The sequence below is a fragment of the Pediculus humanus genome, genomic scaffold, assembly GCF_000006295.1.
Source record: "Pediculus humanus corporis 1103172108239 genomic scaffold, whole genome shotgun sequence".
Lineage (NCBI taxonomy): Eukaryota > Metazoa > Arthropoda > Insecta > Psocodea > Pediculidae > Pediculus > Pediculus humanus.
This window is the reverse complement of record NW_002987809.1, coordinates 49,404-67,035: the sequence shown is the minus strand read 5'-3', so window position 1 is coordinate 67,035 and position 17,632 is coordinate 49,404. Positions and strand designations below refer to the sequence as shown.

General features: G+C 23.1%; 7 protein-coding genes across 7 annotated transcripts; 3 read left to right on the top strand and 4 right to left on the bottom strand.

Annotated features, from left to right (window-relative positions):
* Positions 1–136: 136 nt before the first annotated feature.
* Positions 137–3,709, bottom strand: Phum_PHUM459700 (dicer-1, putative; the record flags this gene model as incomplete). Its single annotated transcript, XM_002429992.1, has 11 exons — positions 137–322; positions 406–633; positions 778–1,038; positions 1,220–1,460; positions 1,534–1,834; positions 1,930–2,091; positions 2,410–2,522; positions 2,608–2,783; positions 2,988–3,113; positions 3,240–3,417; positions 3,576–3,709. The coding sequence occupies 11 exons, from the start codon at positions 3,707–3,709 to the stop codon at positions 137–139; spliced, it is 2,106 nt and encodes a 701-aa protein (XP_002430037.1).
* Positions 3,710–4,196: 487 nt separating this feature from the next.
* On the bottom strand, positions 4,197–5,979 carry Phum_PHUM459690 (Tropomyosin, putative; the record flags this gene model as incomplete). The annotated part of the gene is made up of 2 exons (XM_002429991.1): positions 4,197–4,236; positions 5,246–5,979. The coding sequence occupies 2 exons, from the start codon at positions 5,977–5,979 to the stop codon at positions 4,197–4,199; spliced, it is 774 nt and encodes a 257-aa protein (XP_002430036.1).
* A 568-nt stretch (positions 5,980–6,547) lies between these two features.
* On the top strand, positions 6,548–7,095 carry Phum_PHUM459680 (ATP synthase subunit S, putative; the record flags this gene model as incomplete). Its single annotated transcript, XM_002429990.1, has 3 exons — positions 6,548–6,630; positions 6,729–6,905; positions 6,987–7,095. 3 exons carry the CDS (start codon positions 6,548–6,550, stop codon positions 7,093–7,095), a joined length of 369 nt encoding a protein of 122 aa, XP_002430035.1.
* A 662-nt stretch (positions 7,096–7,757) lies between these two features.
* Phum_PHUM459670 (Cystathionine beta-synthase, putative) lies at positions 7,758–9,981 on the top strand (the record flags this gene model as incomplete). The annotated part of the gene is made up of 9 exons (XM_002429989.1): positions 7,758–8,022; positions 8,090–8,224; positions 8,300–8,514; positions 8,630–8,909; positions 8,982–9,074; positions 9,147–9,324; positions 9,413–9,544; positions 9,628–9,824; positions 9,896–9,981. The coding sequence occupies 9 exons, from the start codon at positions 7,758–7,760 to the stop codon at positions 9,979–9,981; spliced, it is 1,581 nt and encodes a 526-aa protein (XP_002430034.1).
* Positions 9,982–10,509: 528 nt separating this feature from the next.
* Phum_PHUM459660 (Nuclear transcription factor Y subunit beta, putative) lies at positions 10,510–11,433 on the bottom strand (the record flags this gene model as incomplete). Its single annotated transcript, XM_002429988.1, has 5 exons — positions 10,510–10,595; positions 10,696–10,803; positions 10,894–11,038; positions 11,107–11,261; positions 11,349–11,433. 5 exons carry the CDS (start codon positions 11,431–11,433, stop codon positions 10,510–10,512), a joined length of 579 nt encoding a protein of 192 aa, XP_002430033.1.
* Positions 11,434–12,202: 769 nt separating this feature from the next.
* Phum_PHUM459650 (mitochondrial 50S ribosomal protein L40, putative) lies at positions 12,203–13,171 on the bottom strand (the record flags this gene model as incomplete). The annotated part of the gene is made up of 3 exons (XM_002429987.1): positions 12,203–12,316; positions 12,495–12,690; positions 13,008–13,171. 3 exons carry the CDS (start codon positions 13,169–13,171, stop codon positions 12,203–12,205), a joined length of 474 nt encoding a protein of 157 aa, XP_002430032.1.
* A 440-nt stretch (positions 13,172–13,611) lies between these two features.
* Positions 13,612–16,773, top strand: Phum_PHUM459640 (uncharacterized protein; the record flags this gene model as incomplete). Its single annotated transcript, XM_002429986.1, has 13 exons — positions 13,612–13,671; positions 13,770–13,841; positions 13,913–14,122; positions 14,212–14,337; positions 14,423–14,558; positions 14,812–14,976; positions 15,052–15,320; positions 15,398–15,594; positions 15,669–15,858; positions 16,015–16,190; positions 16,290–16,385; positions 16,455–16,567; positions 16,640–16,773. 13 exons carry the CDS (start codon positions 13,612–13,614, stop codon positions 16,771–16,773), a joined length of 1,944 nt encoding a protein of 647 aa, XP_002430031.1.
* Between the last annotated feature and the right edge of the window lie 859 nt (positions 16,774–17,632).

Sequence of the window (17,632 nt, the reverse complement as noted above, 5' to 3'; positions counted from 1 at the left end):
TTTTAAATAAATTGGAAATGTACAAATCTGTAATCAATTAAAAAATACAAATGAATGAATGAATGAATGAATGAGAGAATGAATGAATGAATGAGAGAATGAATGAATGAATGAATGATGTAAATTTTTTTACACCTTATATATATACCTTATTGAGTTTTTTAGTAGATAATATTCCATAAGTGCAAGGTTTTTTTAATAATTCGTATATTGTTATTTTTCTATCTAATTTTGGTTTTTTAAATCCGACATTAAAATCAATTACGTGAAGATACGTTTTGATTCCTGGAACGGGAATACAATCGGACAAACATTCGACGCCCTGAAAATAAAATTTTTTTTTTAAAAAGTTTTTTTTCAAAAAAAAAAGTTGAAAATTGGAACGAAAATAAAAATAATAATTACGTTTATATTGTATATTTGCTTTCTATTCCTCGTTCCCGGTTGTGGTAACGTTTTATCAATTTTTTCTTCTTCTTTGTAATGTGGAAAAAGCGATTTGAAATCAACTTTTTCTATTTCTAACTGTCTCATATTTAATGAATCGTCAATTAAATTTAATTCGTGAAGTAATTTGACGGTTTTCATAAAAACAGATTTTTTAGCTTCTTTCATGTTCGACTTTAAATCTCCCTGTTGAAATCAATATTTATAATTTATATATATATATATATATATATATATATATATATATATATATATATATATATATATATATATATATATATATATATGCAGTATATGTACAATTTGAAAAATTATATTTACATATATTACCTCGATGACGTCTGGAATTCCCGAATTAAAAGGAAGTTTAAGAAAGGCACGTTTCATTTCGCCAAATTTTTTATAAAAAATTTCGGGACATAAAAATGTAAACATGTCTTGAGGCAATTGTCCACAATATTTTTCAACGCATGCAATCGCCATACATCCATCGACAAAAATGGCGTCCGATTTGCCAACTATACTAATTGTTTCATTTTTATTACATTTTTCCAAATAAACATCTGGTAATGATATCTCTCCCCGTATTCTCTATTAAAATAACAATAAAAATTATTTTATCATTCCCCTCCCCCCCCCAAAAAAAAAAAAAAATGAGTAGTTTTAATTATAAAAATCAAATTTGATTAATAAATCCTCCTCTTCTTCTTCTTTAATGAGATTTTCAAATTATAATACAAACTTTGATAACAAACGCAACAAAATAATATACCTCGTTTAAAGTTTTCTCGAAATCTCTATATTCATCAATAAGTTTTTCATTTTTTTTTTCATTTTCATCAGAGAAAATATAATAAATACTATTTTCGTTTCTTGCTCTACCTCTGCTTTGAATATAACTTGAATATCCTTTGGGAAAATCAAAACTTATAACCAAATTACAAGCAGGCAAATCGATACCTTCTTCAAGTATATTCGTTGCAAATATTAAATTTAATTCACCGGAAGCCATTCTAAAAAAAAAAAAAAAAAAAGTTTTGTATCCGGTTAATATAAGGACGATTGACGATTACAATAATATTTTACCTTTTCATTATTTCGTTTTTTTTTCGAGATATGTCTACAAAATCATTATTCATATAAGAACTAGCGACCATGAATTCCGGTTTAACCGATTCGAAATTCTTATCGCAACCTCTTAATCTTTGCATAATGAAAGCTAATAACAAAGCCGTTTGTCGTCTGTGTACGAAAACAAGGCCGCATTTGAAATCGAAATTATCCGAATTAAAATAATCTCGTATTGTATCGATTAAGAGTTTAACTTTTCCTGATGAAAAATCATAAATTAATTGTCCACTTTCTTCTTCGTCTTCCATAATCATGGCTAATAAGTACCTGGGATCAAACATTTTTTTAACCGGATGAAGAATTATTATAATAATAATAATATTAAATTAATTTTATTTTACCTAATTTTACATAATTCCGTTTTAGCATAAATTAATATTTGACAATGAACTGGATCCGTTGATAAAAGCCTTATTTTATCCAATTCTATCATGTAATATAAAGCTGATAATGAACCGCCAAAAATTCCCAATTCTAATAAACTAGTACGAGCGTTTTCTAAAACAAAATTCACTTTACTTTGAGTATATATATATATATATATATATAATAATTTTTCTTCTAATAATACAAAATAAAAGAGAAAATTTGAGAATGATAAAAAATCATTTGTTTTCACATTTAATATTTATTATTATTATTATTATTATTATTATTATCTAACCCAAAATTTATTTTCTTATAATGAATTATATAAATTTTTTTTTATTAGTAAATAAACTAAAAAATTACCTATGTATCTTTTAATAATATTTGATTTATTTTTCACCTGTACTTTTAAATTTTCATCATTTATAAGAATATCAGGCACGTTAATATTTTCAATAACACATGTTTCTTCTATCACTTTAATTACATCATCGTAAATGCTTAAAACTTCATTTATGGAATGTGTTGTGTTCAAATTATAATTAAGTATTTTCTCAACGCAAACTGACATGTATCTAAAATACATTAATTAATTAATCAATTTGATTATTTTGATGTCTTAAAAAAATCTTTTTCGATTGAATTAAACATGTAAACTACCGAGTGATGTCACTATTTTCACTAATCGATATAATTTTGGCTCTGTAAGTTTCCTCCATTTCTCTCAATGAAATTTCTATGTCTGTTTTTTTAATGTTCATTTTTAATAATGTTGCTGATAAACCCAAAATTAAAGGCAATTTAGAATCGGGTAAATCTTTAAATTCTTGCATGATCTAAAATTAATGTTGAGAATAAATAAAAAATTCGTGGAGATTGTTAAAGTTGGAAAGCAGGTAACAAAGCAGGTTTATAATAGGAGATTACACTCTGAGAAAATAGTTAAATTAAACATTTGCTAAGAAAAAAAAAAAAAGCAAAAAAACACTTACTCTAATAAATTAATAATAATAATAATTTAATAAAAAAAATTTACTTACTCTTTTATACGGATGATTCAAAGTCCCATGATGGCATTCATCGAAAACTATAAGACTTATATTTTCTGCTCCGATAAATTTTAAAGTTAACAATCCCTTTAAAATTTCTGCAGTTAAAACCATTACCTAAAAAAAAAAAAAAATGTTCAAATGTTAATATAAATGAAAATAATAATCAAAACTTAAAAGGGGGGAGGGGAAAATATTGTATTTATTCACTTGATAAATTTATAGTAAAAGAATTTTTTTTACTTGTTTTTTTAAAAACTCTCCCAACCAAATGTCTTTATTCCACGAATCAACATTCATGTCGCCTGTGTAATAACCGATTTTAAATTTTGTGTGAGTGCATAAAACTTTTGCAAGTTGATAAACCAAAACTTTAGTTGCACCAATAAAAAAAACTCTTTTCCCACCTTCATTGTAAGGTCTAAAAAAAAAAAATAAAATCAGTATTACTTTGAACAATACAAAATGGTTATTTTTTTTATTTAAATAATGATAATAAATATACTATTATAATATAATATACTATAAATACAGTAAGTGTAAGTAAATATACTATAAATATATGAAAATTAAAAATACTTTTTTATTTCCTGAGTTTTACTTAATAAAACTTGTATCGCAATTAATGTTTTACCAGTACCAGTGGGTAAATAAATAATCGAATTTTGTTTTTTGGCTATTTCAATTAACTCAGCCTGATAATTTCTGATCATAAAGTTTTTTTTATACCTAAAAAAAAAATTATTAATACTAATTATAAATAAAACCAATTTGAATGTATTGAAAATAATTTTGTGGGTATGTTAACTAATACTGTTTTTTAAAACCTAGTTTTTAATATATATATATTAATTAATTAAAAAATATATTCAAAACTCACTGAGAATTATTATCATTAGAAGAAGACTCTCCTAAAATTTTCTCCATTTTACATTTAAAGAAAAAATAATTTTTATTTAAAGTAAGTTTTTTTTTTTAATAAAATGATCACTTGATGAATCGATTTCGGTTTAGAAATCTTGAAATATTAATCTTAACACATAAATATTGCTTTTCAATAACACTTTTTTTTTTTTTTGATTAAACTAACCAAACATTCATAACGGAAAATACAATAAAAATACAAAATAAATTTTCCTTCTACATTTTACATACACAAAGTCTTTCTTTCTACCTAAATTAAATATGAACAAGTTTTTGCTACGTTATGAAGAGCAATAATGTTAAATTCAAATGTAAACTTAAAAAAAAATAAAAAACAATTATTTAAATTATCAGAAATTAATAGGAATCATAATTTAAAAAGAAAAAAAAAAAAAACTGATTTTTAGAAAAATTTTAAATATTTATTAATTAAAAAAAAAATCTTTTAAATATTGTATTAAAAAAAAAATTTGTGATAATAAGTTTACTATAAAATTGTCTATTTGTTTTTCTTTTTTTTTTTTTTTTAAGACTTGATTACTGTTTAGGTTAAATAAATTATAAATTCAAACTGTTTTTTTTAAAAAAATTTCTTAAAAAAACATTTTTTTTTTTATTGTTTCTACAAAGTTAATACAAAATTTTATTGTTATAAATGGTTGCTAAATGTAAATTTCTGTCATAATTTATTTGTTTTTTAAAAAGGTTTGTTATTTCTTTCTTTCTTTCTCAACATATTTTTTGTTTTTATGTGTGTGTGTCAAAAATTAAATTTAAATTATAAATAATTATTAAAAATTTATTATTTTTAAGATGATACTGAGAATGGGAAAATGTCAAACATTGATTAATTATCAAATTTACAACCATAAAACCTTTGGAAATAAATTTATATTAAATGAGGTATTACCTCAAAAAAGAAATTTAAATATATTTTGGGCATGGTTAAATAATGTTTTCAATAGGTATGTATTTTCAATTCTTTTTTGAAAATTTTTTAAAATCTCATATAAGGAAACTAATATTTATAATTTTTTTTAGGTAAAGTTATTCGTTTGTTGTTTATTTACTAATATCAATACTCTTCATTGACTGTAAGTTTTAAATTTTACAAAAAGCACATTCATTATTGAAAATTATTATAAAGGATAATATTATTGTTACAATTATTCATAACAAAGTTTTCAATAAAGTTAGTAATGTTAAAATCATGGACTAACATGAACTTATTAACATTGTTTGAAAAAAATAAGTAATAGGATAGTAGTTTTTAAAAAAAAGGTATAAAAGGTAAAAATAAGGTATAATAGGTATTATAATGTTACATTAGGTGAGACAAGTTTTTGTTTTCATCTTCGATTTTATTTTTTAAATAATTTAAATCGTTTTTCATCTGTTCAATTTCATTTATATCGTTCATAACGAAATTGGTTTCTTCCAGCCACGATTCCAGAGTTTCTTTATATTTTTTTTGTGCGTTGGAATATTTAGGGTTTTGCCTTACATCATCGTACATTTCTATAAGTTGATTTCTAAATTGGTACACGAGTAACTTTAAATTATTATCTTTTTGAAAATTATTTCCTAGCTGTGTTGTAAATCCTAATTGATTCTTAAATTTTTCTATCGTCATTTGAAGTTCCTCGATTTTTTTATTTTCAATTTCAATTTCATCTTTTTGCAATTGACACAATTCATTTGTTAATTGTCTTAAAAGACATTCTTCTGCACATTGAACTTCAACTTGTTTGGCTAAACTTTCAGAATATTCACGTAATTTTCTTTCTTCTTTTAAAATATTTTCAAGGTTTTCTATTTTTTTATAATTATTTTTTTCCAAATCCGTTAAATTTTTATTTATTGTTTTCAAATTACCAACATCGATTTCTAATCTTTCAATTTTTTTAAATAAATCAGCATTTTTGCTCTCTGAAACCATAGTTTTAAATCTTTCTAAATTTTTAATTTTTTCTTCCTTAATTTCATTTAATTTACTCAGATTTTTTATTTGATCTTTTAAATTATTTAATTGTTCTTCTGTTATCACGTATCGCGACATTTTTAATAAATGCGCTCAATGATTGAAGAAACAAAAACTTGTCATTTACTCAACATTTTGTAATTTTTTTTTTTTTTTTTTTTTAAACAACAATTGACATTTTTTATTTTTATTTTTTATTTTTATTGATTTTAAATATATATATTGGTATCTCTAAAAAAAAAAAAAAAATATTTATAAAATAAATGGATGTTTATGAAACAAAAATGGCAATTGTCGAAGAATGTGAGGAATTTATTTTTTTAAAACTATCAAATGCATTAAGTAATTTTTTAAATTCTCATTTACAATTAATAATAATAATACAAAATTTTTAATTAATATTGAAAAATTAAATATTTTTAATTTTTTTTTTAAAAAATTTATAAGGAACATGGTGGTATTTTTAAAAAAAAAAAAAAAGTTGACTCAAAAATATATAGTTTAAAAAAATTTTTTTGTTAGGGTTGATAAAAATCGTTTAAAAATTTTGGGACCTGATGTAAATTGTGCAGAATGGATATTAAGAAATGGTGGCACTGTTCGTTTTAAAAATCAAAAGTTTTTCATTGAAGATTATAATGTTTTAATGGAAATGGAAGAATTAAATAACTATTCAAAATATAAACTCGAAGAAATTTTTGCCCAAAAAGCAGGATTGAGTTATTTAGGGTAATTTATAAAGAGTATTAGTTAAAATAAAATTTTGAAATTTTTAATCGGTTTTTATATGTGTGTTTTCCCTTTTTTTTTTTTTTTACATTTTGCAGATTTGAACATTTAAAAAATTGTGAACATATTAAAAAAATTAGATTGATTGCTTGTCACTTTTTAAATGATCAATGTTTAAATAAATTATCATATGTAAAAAATTCATTAGAATTTTTGGAAATAAGATCAAGTTTTTTGGTTCACAATAAAGGAATTTTATCACTGTCACAGTTAAAGTAAATGTTTCACTTAGAAATTCTTATTTCCTTAACAACTTTTATTATTATTATTATTATTGTCTTTTTTTTTTTTTTCAGCAATTTAAAAACCCTAATTTTAGCCGATTTACCCGAAGTGGAAAAAAAAGGAGAATGTGAAGCAGCTTTAAAAAAAGCTTTAACTAATTGCAAAATTGTTTTTGAATAATATGTGGGAAAAAAAGTGCAGACATTAAATTTATGTTCCACTCAAAAACAAAAAAAAAAAAAAAAAACAGGTAATTAGAAGAAAATTGTTTCACTTACCTTTTTTCTCAGGTATTAAACGGAGCCTAAAGTTCTTGAGTATGATAGGTTGATTTTTTGAAATTCTGAAAATATATAAAAATACAATTATAATTATTAAAAAACTTTTTATTACAAATTAAGTTACTAAATATTTTTGACTGATGGTATTATGTAAAACTGTGCTTTATGTATTTAATAATTTATTATTAGAGAATTTTATTTAATTTAATGAAAATAATTTTATTTCACCTTATAAATCTCATTATACTGCAATACATTTTAAAAATGTAAATACAACTGGTAAATGTAAATACAAATGGTTCTAATATAAAAAAATATTTAATACAACTTATTACTCTGGTTAAAAAAACTGTTAATAACCGCCAAATTTAAAAAGCGATTCTTTTGAAATAAATTTAACGGTAGATATTACCCCAGAAGTGGTTTTAGACACGCAATTTATTACTATTTAGTTCTTATTTGTAAGATAATTTTTTTGGTTATTTTTTATTTTTTTTGTTTTTTATCTTTAACGGATGGTTTTTTAATTTACTACTTCTTCGCTTCGTGTATAAAATTAATATGACTGAAATAAAGTATCAACCTTTAGCTCCCATATCTTCTGAAAAATTAATTGAAGGAGGAGAAAAACTTAATTTTATCAGACCAGATACACCTAGCCGATGCACATGGAAACCAGGATTAAATTCATCTTCTTCTCCTCACAATATCAAGCCTTTGGAAGAACGATTAAAAATTTTACCAAATGTTCTTCATGCTGTTGGTAACACACCATTAATTAAACTAAACAGAATTCCCAATAGTTATGGAATAAAATGTGAAATGTGTAAGTTCTTAAAAATTGTTATTTAAAATTTTTTCACAGTTAATTATAAGTAACATTTTTATTGTAGTGGCAAAGTGTGAATTTTTCAATCCAGCAGGAAGTGTAAAAGACAGAATAGCCATAAGAATGATTGAAGATGCTGAAATGAAAGGGTTACTGAAACCTGGATCTACAATAATTGAACCAACTTCTGGCAATACAGGTAAAAATCCTTTTTTTAAGACTTTTTAACATATTCGAAAAAAATTCAATTTTTTTTTTTTTTTTTTTTTTTTAGGGCTTGGATTAGCAATGGGAGCTGCTGTTAAAGGGTATAGGTGCATTATTGTTATGCCTCTTAAAATGTCAAATGAAAAGGTTAATGCTCTAAAAGCTTTAGGTGCCGAAGTTATTAGAACTCCTACCTCGGCTTCATTTGATTCTCCAGAAGGATTAATCGCTGTAGCTCAAAAATTAAGCAAAGAAATTCCAAATTCAATTATTTTGGATCAGGTACTATTATTTTAAATTAAAATTTTAGTTATGTTCAATACATTTGATTTTTAAAAAACTTTACCACTTTCAAAATTGGTTTAAAATATAAATTTTATTAAAACGTTATTATTAGTATCGAAATGCATATAATCCCATTGCTCATTATGAGCACACAGCCGAAGAAATTTTAAGTCAGTGTAATAGAAAAGTGGATGCCATTGTATGTGGTGCTGGAACTGGAGGAACTGCATGTGGAATAGGTAGAAAAATAAAAGATGTACTTCCATCGTGTAAAGTAATTGCAGCAGACCCATTGGGCTCTTCTTTGTCTCTTCCACCTGAATTAAATAAATCTGATGTTACTTTTTACGAAGTTGAAGGAATAGGTTATGATTTCATTCCTACAGTTTTAGGTAAATTATCAATGAACTTATTTTATTTCTAATGTTTATAAAAAAATATTATTCACAATATTATACCTTTAGACAGATCAGTTATTGATGAATGGCACAAAACTAATGACAAAGATTCTCTTTTAATGGCGAGAAGACTTATAAGGGAAGAAGGATTATTGTGTGGTAACTATTTAAATATTATAATACATATTTTTAAATGTGTTGACATTCAAAAAATTTTTTTAAATTTTTCAGGAGGAAGTAGTGGTTCAGCCATGACTGTTGCCATTAAGGTGGCTAAAAAAATGAAAGAGGGAGAAAGACTTGTGGTAATTTTACCAGATGGTATGAGAAATTACATGTCAAAGTTTATTATAGATTCATGGATGAAAATCAGAAAGTTTAACAATGATGGTATTGAAGAAATTCCATGGTATTTAACATTTTATTTATTTAAATTACCTTTTGGCTTTTTATGTTTAGTTTAACAAGTTTTTTTTTTTTTTAAATTATCAATTAAGGTGGTCAAACTTACCTGTCAGTGTATTAAAAATGAGAACGCCTCCAACGGTGACGTCAACTTCAAAGTGTTCTGATGCTATTAAAATAATGAAAGAAATGGATTTAGATTATTTGTTTGTCATTAAAGAAAAGTAAACTTATTTAAAATTGCAATTATTGTATTAATAATAATTTTTTCATTAATAATGGAGTATGTAAAAATTTTGTTTTTTAGGGAAATTATTGGTGTTGTTTCGACCAATAAAATTTTAAATCTCATAGCGGATTCTACATGCAATTTAGAAAATACAGTTGAAAAATTTCTCGATCCAGTTCAAATTGTTAACAATTCAGTTTCTCTTGATAAAATTTGTTTAATTTTTCAAACGGAAAAATTTGTTTTAATTAATGGTGCAGTACTTTTACAAATTAGTTTTTAATTAGTTTAGTCGAAAAAAAAGTTTTTGCAAGATAAATTTTAATTGAAATTTTATACTTTACAGTTTTCAATTCGAATGAATTAAGCCAGAAATTTATCACAAGCTCCGATTTACTTCATTTCATCAACGGTAATGAAAACACGCAATGAAAAATTATATTAGAATAAAGTTGAAATGTTGTGAAGAATGCAAAGAAATTTTTTACTTAACAGTTGAATAGAAAACGAAGATGAATTCCTGAATATTTTTTTATTTTTTTAAACTACATATCAATGAATGATGTTTTGTAATGCTTTTTTATTATACAAAAATTAATTATTTGTAATATAAATGACTATTTAAGAAAATGAAATTATACTTGATAATTATTTATTTAATAATCCTTTGATATTATATACATAAATAATTAAATTTATTTTAAGCCTTTAATGTAAATTATGCTAAATATTTATATAAACATAAAATCAATAATGAAAAAATGAATAAAATTATATTGCTTTTACAAAATATTACAAAAGTAAAAAATATTCTAAAAAATAAATTGGCAAAATATTATACTGTGTAAACATTCTTTAAATTTTATACAAAAAAAAAACTACATCAACTCTATTGAAATTCATGAATTATATCTTTAAGTATGAGGAAAGGCATTGTTTCAATGATTTGTACAATTAATATTACTGTATTTGAAAGTGCTGTATTTGTTCAGGATAAGCATATAAAATTGTATCAGAATTTGAATTATCTGGTATAACTCCTGCACCTAAAATAATGAAGAAAATTTTACCCTACTTAAATAAAATAAATCTAAATTAGTTTTAGAAAACAAATAAACTGATTAAATAATTTTTTAAATTACTTACTGAAAACTTTATTTTCATATATTTCTTCAATTGTAGGTCTATCACCTTTAGTTGCTTCCCTATATTTTTGAAGGTATATTTTCAGAGGTTCAACATAATTATCGAAACCTAAAGAATCCAAATATTAAATTTATTGAAAATTTATAAGGGTCCATCGAGTAACATTAAAAAAAAAAAAATTATAATTGTAAAACTTACCAAGAGTTGTCATTGCAAATAATATATCCTCACCATTTATAGTTTTTCTTTTTTCCATATGACATCTGTCACTTGCTTCACTAGTTATAAATGAAATAAATTCAGACACACATTCCTGTACACATTCCCTAGCATCTTTGGCAATCTAAAAATTTAAATTGAAGTTTTAAAAAAAAATATATTTAAAGTTTTTAAATAATAATAAGTATTTACCTTTCCCAATTCAGGTACAGCTTTTTTCATTATTTTAGCAACATTTGCAATGGGAAGAAAACGATCTTGCTCTCTCAAAGGAGCTCCTACTTTTTCCTTAGTGTCATTCGTATCGTCGTCTGTATTTTCGGCAGATAAATTTCCATCTACGTCATCTAAGAAAAGATTTTACGTAAATATATTTAAGGGAAAGACTAATCATTAAAATTTAATATATATAAAAATACCTTCGAGATCATCACCATGTACAGTGTAAACACCATCCGTGAGAAAAGCAGCGCCCCCTAAATCATCCCCGCTTTCGCTGGCTTCCATAACACTAATCATAAAATTGTGATGCCTAATATATATTTATATTACTTCTTTATAGGTTTTTATAAATAAACTTAGTTTTATAAAGCTAAAGCAAATTTCATTTTTTTTAGATTATGTAAACCGTTACATAAAAAAAGAACCATGAATTGTAGCCTCGTAAGCTACACTACCCTTAATTTACTTAATCTAGATTTAACAGTTTTGCATAACTTGATTTAGTAGCAAATATTAGTTTTTCTTTCCAATAGCAAAAAAATTTTATGCATCTATTTCCGGTAAAAAATTTTTAAACCGTGTAATTCTCTTCAGGCGCACAATTTAAAATATATTATTGAATTTAATAATTTAATCTAAATTCTGAATAAAAATATACACAAAATCAATAAGACGACTTCACAAAGAATTTAAAACTTAACATTTATTAATGTTAATGCTTCATGTTTTATATGAGAAATGAAAAATATAAAAGTATATAAAAAATGTCTTTCAAAACATAACTGTTTTTTAAAAAAAAAATTCACAAAAATTTAAGTTTTAAAAATTAAAATCAAAATTTAATCGTGATTAAATCACGTTTACCTTATAAAAACTCCATTTCACCAGCAAATAAATTTAAATTTGTTTACAACCTATTTTTAAAAAAATCTTATTTCGAAAACTGATTTAATCAAAAATTCTAAATCCGGTTGAAAAAAATGTAGAAGAAAAACAGTTCAAAAAATAATAAAAATTAAAAAAATTTAAATTTAAACAACCATTTTATTATCAAAATTAAAAGCTACTACAACCATTTTTTACTTATATCAATGTATTCTCCATCACAAATGGGATAATTTTCTAATGGTGGTGTTTCCGATGGTCCATTAAATTGAAAAGGAATTAATTTTTCATCAATCTACAAAAATAAAAAATTATTTTATACAAACAAATTTTTCTTAAAAAGTAAAAATGAAAACAACCAAAAATTTTATTTCTTTTTTTCTACTTTTACATATTTTTAATATCATTTTCGATGCTTGTATCCATGCGAATAAGTAAAAATTAATAAATTTATTAAGTGTATTTATTTTTACCCTAACTGCTGCTTGGTATAATTCTTCTGATTCTAATCTTAATTCATTCAATGCTTGTTTTTGAGATGTTATAAGCCTGTTAATAAGCATTATATCAGACTTCATTTCATTACTTTTTACTTTACTCCATTCTCTTAATATTTTCATCCTCTCGTATAAAACATTCTCCGAAATATTAATTTCTCTACTTCTTTGCCTAAAATCAAAAATAATAATTAATATTATTAACAATGGTTGATTGAGAATTATCTATTCCACATGAAAACAAATATTTATATGTAAAATTTTATATAGATTAGATATGATTTGCAATATTAAAAGTATAAAAATTTTAACATATAAATAAAAATATTTTACTCAAAACAGTAATTATTATTATACTTTTCAATAATTTAATATTAATTTTATAAATTATTAATAATACCATAATTTAAGTTATACAATAAGTTATGCATAAAGTATACTTGAAATTGTTAATCAAAATTTTTTAAAATAGTAAAATGAATTCTTAACTGTTTATTATCTTCCATTAAGCAAATAGGAATCTCATTTTCTTCAATAGGTTTTTCCTCCTTATTAAGCCTCAACCTTTTTTTTAATAATTTTTCAATTTTTTTCTTTTTTTTTTCTTCTCTTGCCTTGATGATACTAACATCTATTTTCTTCTTAGCTTTCATTGGTTCAGCCCTGTTTAACAATAAATTATAAATATGAATACCTTTATATTAAAAACAATTAAAAATTATGAAAAATAAATGTTACTTACCATAATGTATTTGATAATTTAACTTGTAATGGAAAAGTGGCGGTGTGTATTTGCTTTATTCCAAAACAAAAGTTATAACTCGACCTGAAACATATTCTACAAATAGAATTTTTCAATTATTTATTGTAAAATTACAAATAATTTTAATTACTTGATAGTGTGAATTAACTTTAAAGCTGAAGTCATATTTATTTTGAATAATAAATAGATTTTTTTTTACCTAAACAAATATATATTTTTTATTAATAAACCTTTAATACATTACAATGACTAGTGCCACGATAAAATTTGATACGTTTCCCTGGTGATCTTTTTTTAAAAATAAAAATCTTGTTTTTAAAACTTTTAAAAATGTTTTCTATTGCTTCCAAAGTTAAAGAAGGTGGATTTACTAAAACAATTTATTCGATGGTATTATTTTACAAGCTGAAATGTTTTCATTAAAGAAATAAAAATTAAATAAATTAAAATAATTTAAATAAAAAATTAATAAATAAACTTTGTTGTAGATTAAAGAACAAAGATATAGAGAAGTTATTAACATACTAAACGAAATTTCATCTGTAAATGCAAATGCAAGAGTAAGTTCAAATATTTTAAATATATATATTTATTCATAATTAATATTTAAAAATTTTATTATTTTGTTTAGTCGAGAGCCGCCTATTCATTATTAGCATATTGTTATTATTATACTCAAGATTATATTAACGCAGCTACCTGTTATGAACAACTGGTCAATTTATTTCCAAATGAAAAAGAATATAAATTTTATTTTGCCTTATCTTTGTATCAGTCATGTTTGTATGAAGAAGCAATGCGTGTAGCTAATGAAATAAATGAACCTCATTTAGCCTCAAAAGTAAGTAAAATAAATATAAAAGTATATATATATTTACCTTTAGGTAAGTACAAATTAATGCATAATTTTTTTTTTTTTCTTAATTTCAGGTTATTAAATTACAAGCTGCCATTAAATATGAAGAAGGTGATATTATAGCTGCAAAAAGTTTTTTAGACTCGTCAACGTTCGACGATTTTGACATAGATATATTTCATGGTTGTTTTTTATATAAAGTATGATAAGAAATTTACATTACAAAAAAAAATTTTATGATACTTTTTATGAAATTTGTAAAACAAATCAATTTTGTTGTTATAGGAGGATCAATTTGAAGAAGCATTACAAAAGCTAAGTGCTGCATTAATCAAGACAGGATTTAATGGTCATTTATCATATAATATTGCACTCTGTTATTATAAATTGAAAGAATATACGCCTGCTCTTAAACACATTGGTATTTTATTTCAATAAATTAAAATTTTTTATTTTGACTAAATCAGATATTTACATTAGTTATGTTATTACAAAATTATCTCATAAATTTTTTTGCTGTTTAATTATTTCTTTAGGAATTTAACTAATTGTAAACATTGGTAATGAAATAATATAACTATTGAAATAAAGTAAAATCAAAATTAATTTTTAAAAACCAATTGTAATTATATAAATATATAATAATAATAATAGTTGAATTGTGACAAATTTAGGTGATATAATAGAAAGAGGAATAAGAGATCATCCAGAACTTTCTGTTGGAATGGCTACAGAAGGGATTGAAGTTAGAAGTGTAGGAAATACATTGACTCTACATGAAACTGCTCTTATCGAAGCTTTTAATTTGAAAGCCGCCATTGAATATCAGTTAAAAAATTGTAAATATTTTTCCCTTAGCTTTAATTTTTATCTTTTAAATGTAATAAATACATATTTTTTTTTTTTGTAAACAGATGAAGCAGCCAAAGAAGCTATAACAGACATGCCTCCTCGTTCTGAAAAAGAATTAGATGCCGTCACACTTCATAATCAAGCATTAATGAATATGGAATCAAATCCTGCAGAAGGTTTTGAAAAGCTACAATTTCTTATATCTCAAAATCCGTATCCACCTGAAACTTTTTGGACTTTGCTTTTACTTTATTGCAAATATGAATATTACGATCTTGCTGCTGATGTTTTGGCAGAAAATAAACAATTGACACGTTCTTATTCTTCGGAGGTAAAAATCAGCTCGAAATTGTTTTCCTTTGTTTTTTTTTTTTAAATAAATTTAATATCATTTTAAACTCATTTTAGTATCTATTAGAGTTCTTAGATGCTTTAATAACAAAACAAACTTCTCCAGAAGAGGGTTACAGAAAGTTGGATGAAATAGCATCTAAACACACAGAAATTTTAAGAAAACTTACTAAACAAGTACAAGAAGCCAGACAAAATAAAGATGATGAAGCTGTTAAAAAAACCGTTATGGATTATGAAGATGCTTTAGAAAGGTTTTTATAAAAAAAATTTTATTGGATTATTTTCGTGGTATGTAAGAAAACAAAAAAAAGAATTTTCTTTAAAGGTATATTCCAGTTTTGATGGCTCAAGCAAAAATTTATTGGGAAATGGAAAATTATAGTCAAGTTGAAAAAATATTTAGAAAATCCGTTGAGTTTTGTAATGATAACGACACGTGGAAATTAAATGTTGCTCACGTGCTTTTTATGCAACAAAATAAATTTAAAGAAGCTAAAGGATTTTACGAACCTATTGTGAAAAAAAATTATGATAATGTTAGTATAATTAAAATTAATTTTTTTATTTTAATTGATTCAAATTTCTCACGATAAACATATGCGAAAAATGGTTGGACAATTTTTTTGTTTAAAAATTGCGTATTAAGAAATAATTTTGAAAATATTTTGTAGATATTAAGCATAAGTGCCATTGTTCTGGCAAATTTATGCGTTTCTTATATAATGACAAATCAAAATGAGGATGCAGAAGAATTGATGAGAAAAATAGAAAGAGAAGAAGAACAAATATCTCATGATGATCCTGAAAAAAAACTTTTTCATTTATGTATAGTTAATTTAGTTATAGGGTATAATTTTTTTTTTTTTTTTAAAAAAATCAATTAATTGAATTATTAACATTAAATTAAATAATAATAAAATTTTACAATATTTATTGACTTTTTAAGAACTTTATATTGCGCCAGAGGAAATTATGAATTTGGTATTTCAAGAGTAATTAAAAGTATGGAACCTTATAATAAAAAACTAGGAATAGATACCTGGTAATTATTTATATAAAATGTTTTACAGTAAATATTAAATTATAATGATAAAATATTCATCATTTTCAGGTTTTATGCGAAAAGAAGTTTTATGTCAATGATTGAAAATTTAGCAAAACATATAATAGTTATTAAAGATTCTGTTTTTCAAGAATGTTTATTGTTTTTAGAACAATGTGAAAGTAAGTTGAAGGAAATAAAACTTTTTTTTTTAAAAAAAAAGAAATATATCTAAAGTTTTGGTTTTGTTTTAGTGTATGGAAAAAATATAAAAACAATTTTAGATGATCCATTGGGTGGAATGGACGAAGCATTTACTGGAAAAAATACCGTTGCTTACGAAGCAAGATATTTAAAATATTTATTGCTAAAAGTACAAGAATATTAATAAATAAATCAATAATTTGTATTAGAGTGTATTACGAGAGTTTTTAATGCAATATTGTTTCAGTAGTTACCAACTTAACAGTTATTATAATTATTTATTTAATAAATTATTATTGTAAAAAATTTAATATAAAATTGATATTAAAATAATATGAAACGTTGAAATTTTTTCGAAACTCGAGTAAAGGGAATAAATGTAGTCTGGATAAATTTTAGAAGAAAAATAAGGAGAAAAAATAATTATATAAAAAAAAAAAAATTAACTTGATGTTGTTGAACATTTATGAATTTTCTATTTTTTAAACTTTAAATCATCTACTCACACTTTTAAATACTAATTAATTATTTTTTTTTTTTTTAAATAAGGCGGAAACAAGCAATGCAAACTCAATTATTTAGTCTATTTTTTTCTTGCTTTTTCTTTTCCACAATCACAAAATATCTATTTATAATCATCACATAACAGAAAGACAACATTTATATTGCAAACAAAATAATTTTTTATATATTTTTTTAAAAATATTTTGATCAAAGGTCAAGGTTAAACAAATTCAATTGATAATTATTGTATAAGGATATAATAACATATTACTACTTTCATTTTTGAATTTTTATTTAATTTCCCCCCCCCCTCCACAATTTCTTAATTTCTTTTTGTTATATATATATATACAAAAAAAAAAAAATTAATAAATTTCCAAACGATTTACCTACAAGGTGGAATGTTTAATTAATTAAACAAATTAAAGTGAAATATTCTTATACGAAGGTATGACAATATTTAAAAAAATTTTCCAATATGTTGATGTAAACAAGCATATTAGTTTAAATGAAATTTTTTTTTTTTTTTTTTTTTTTTT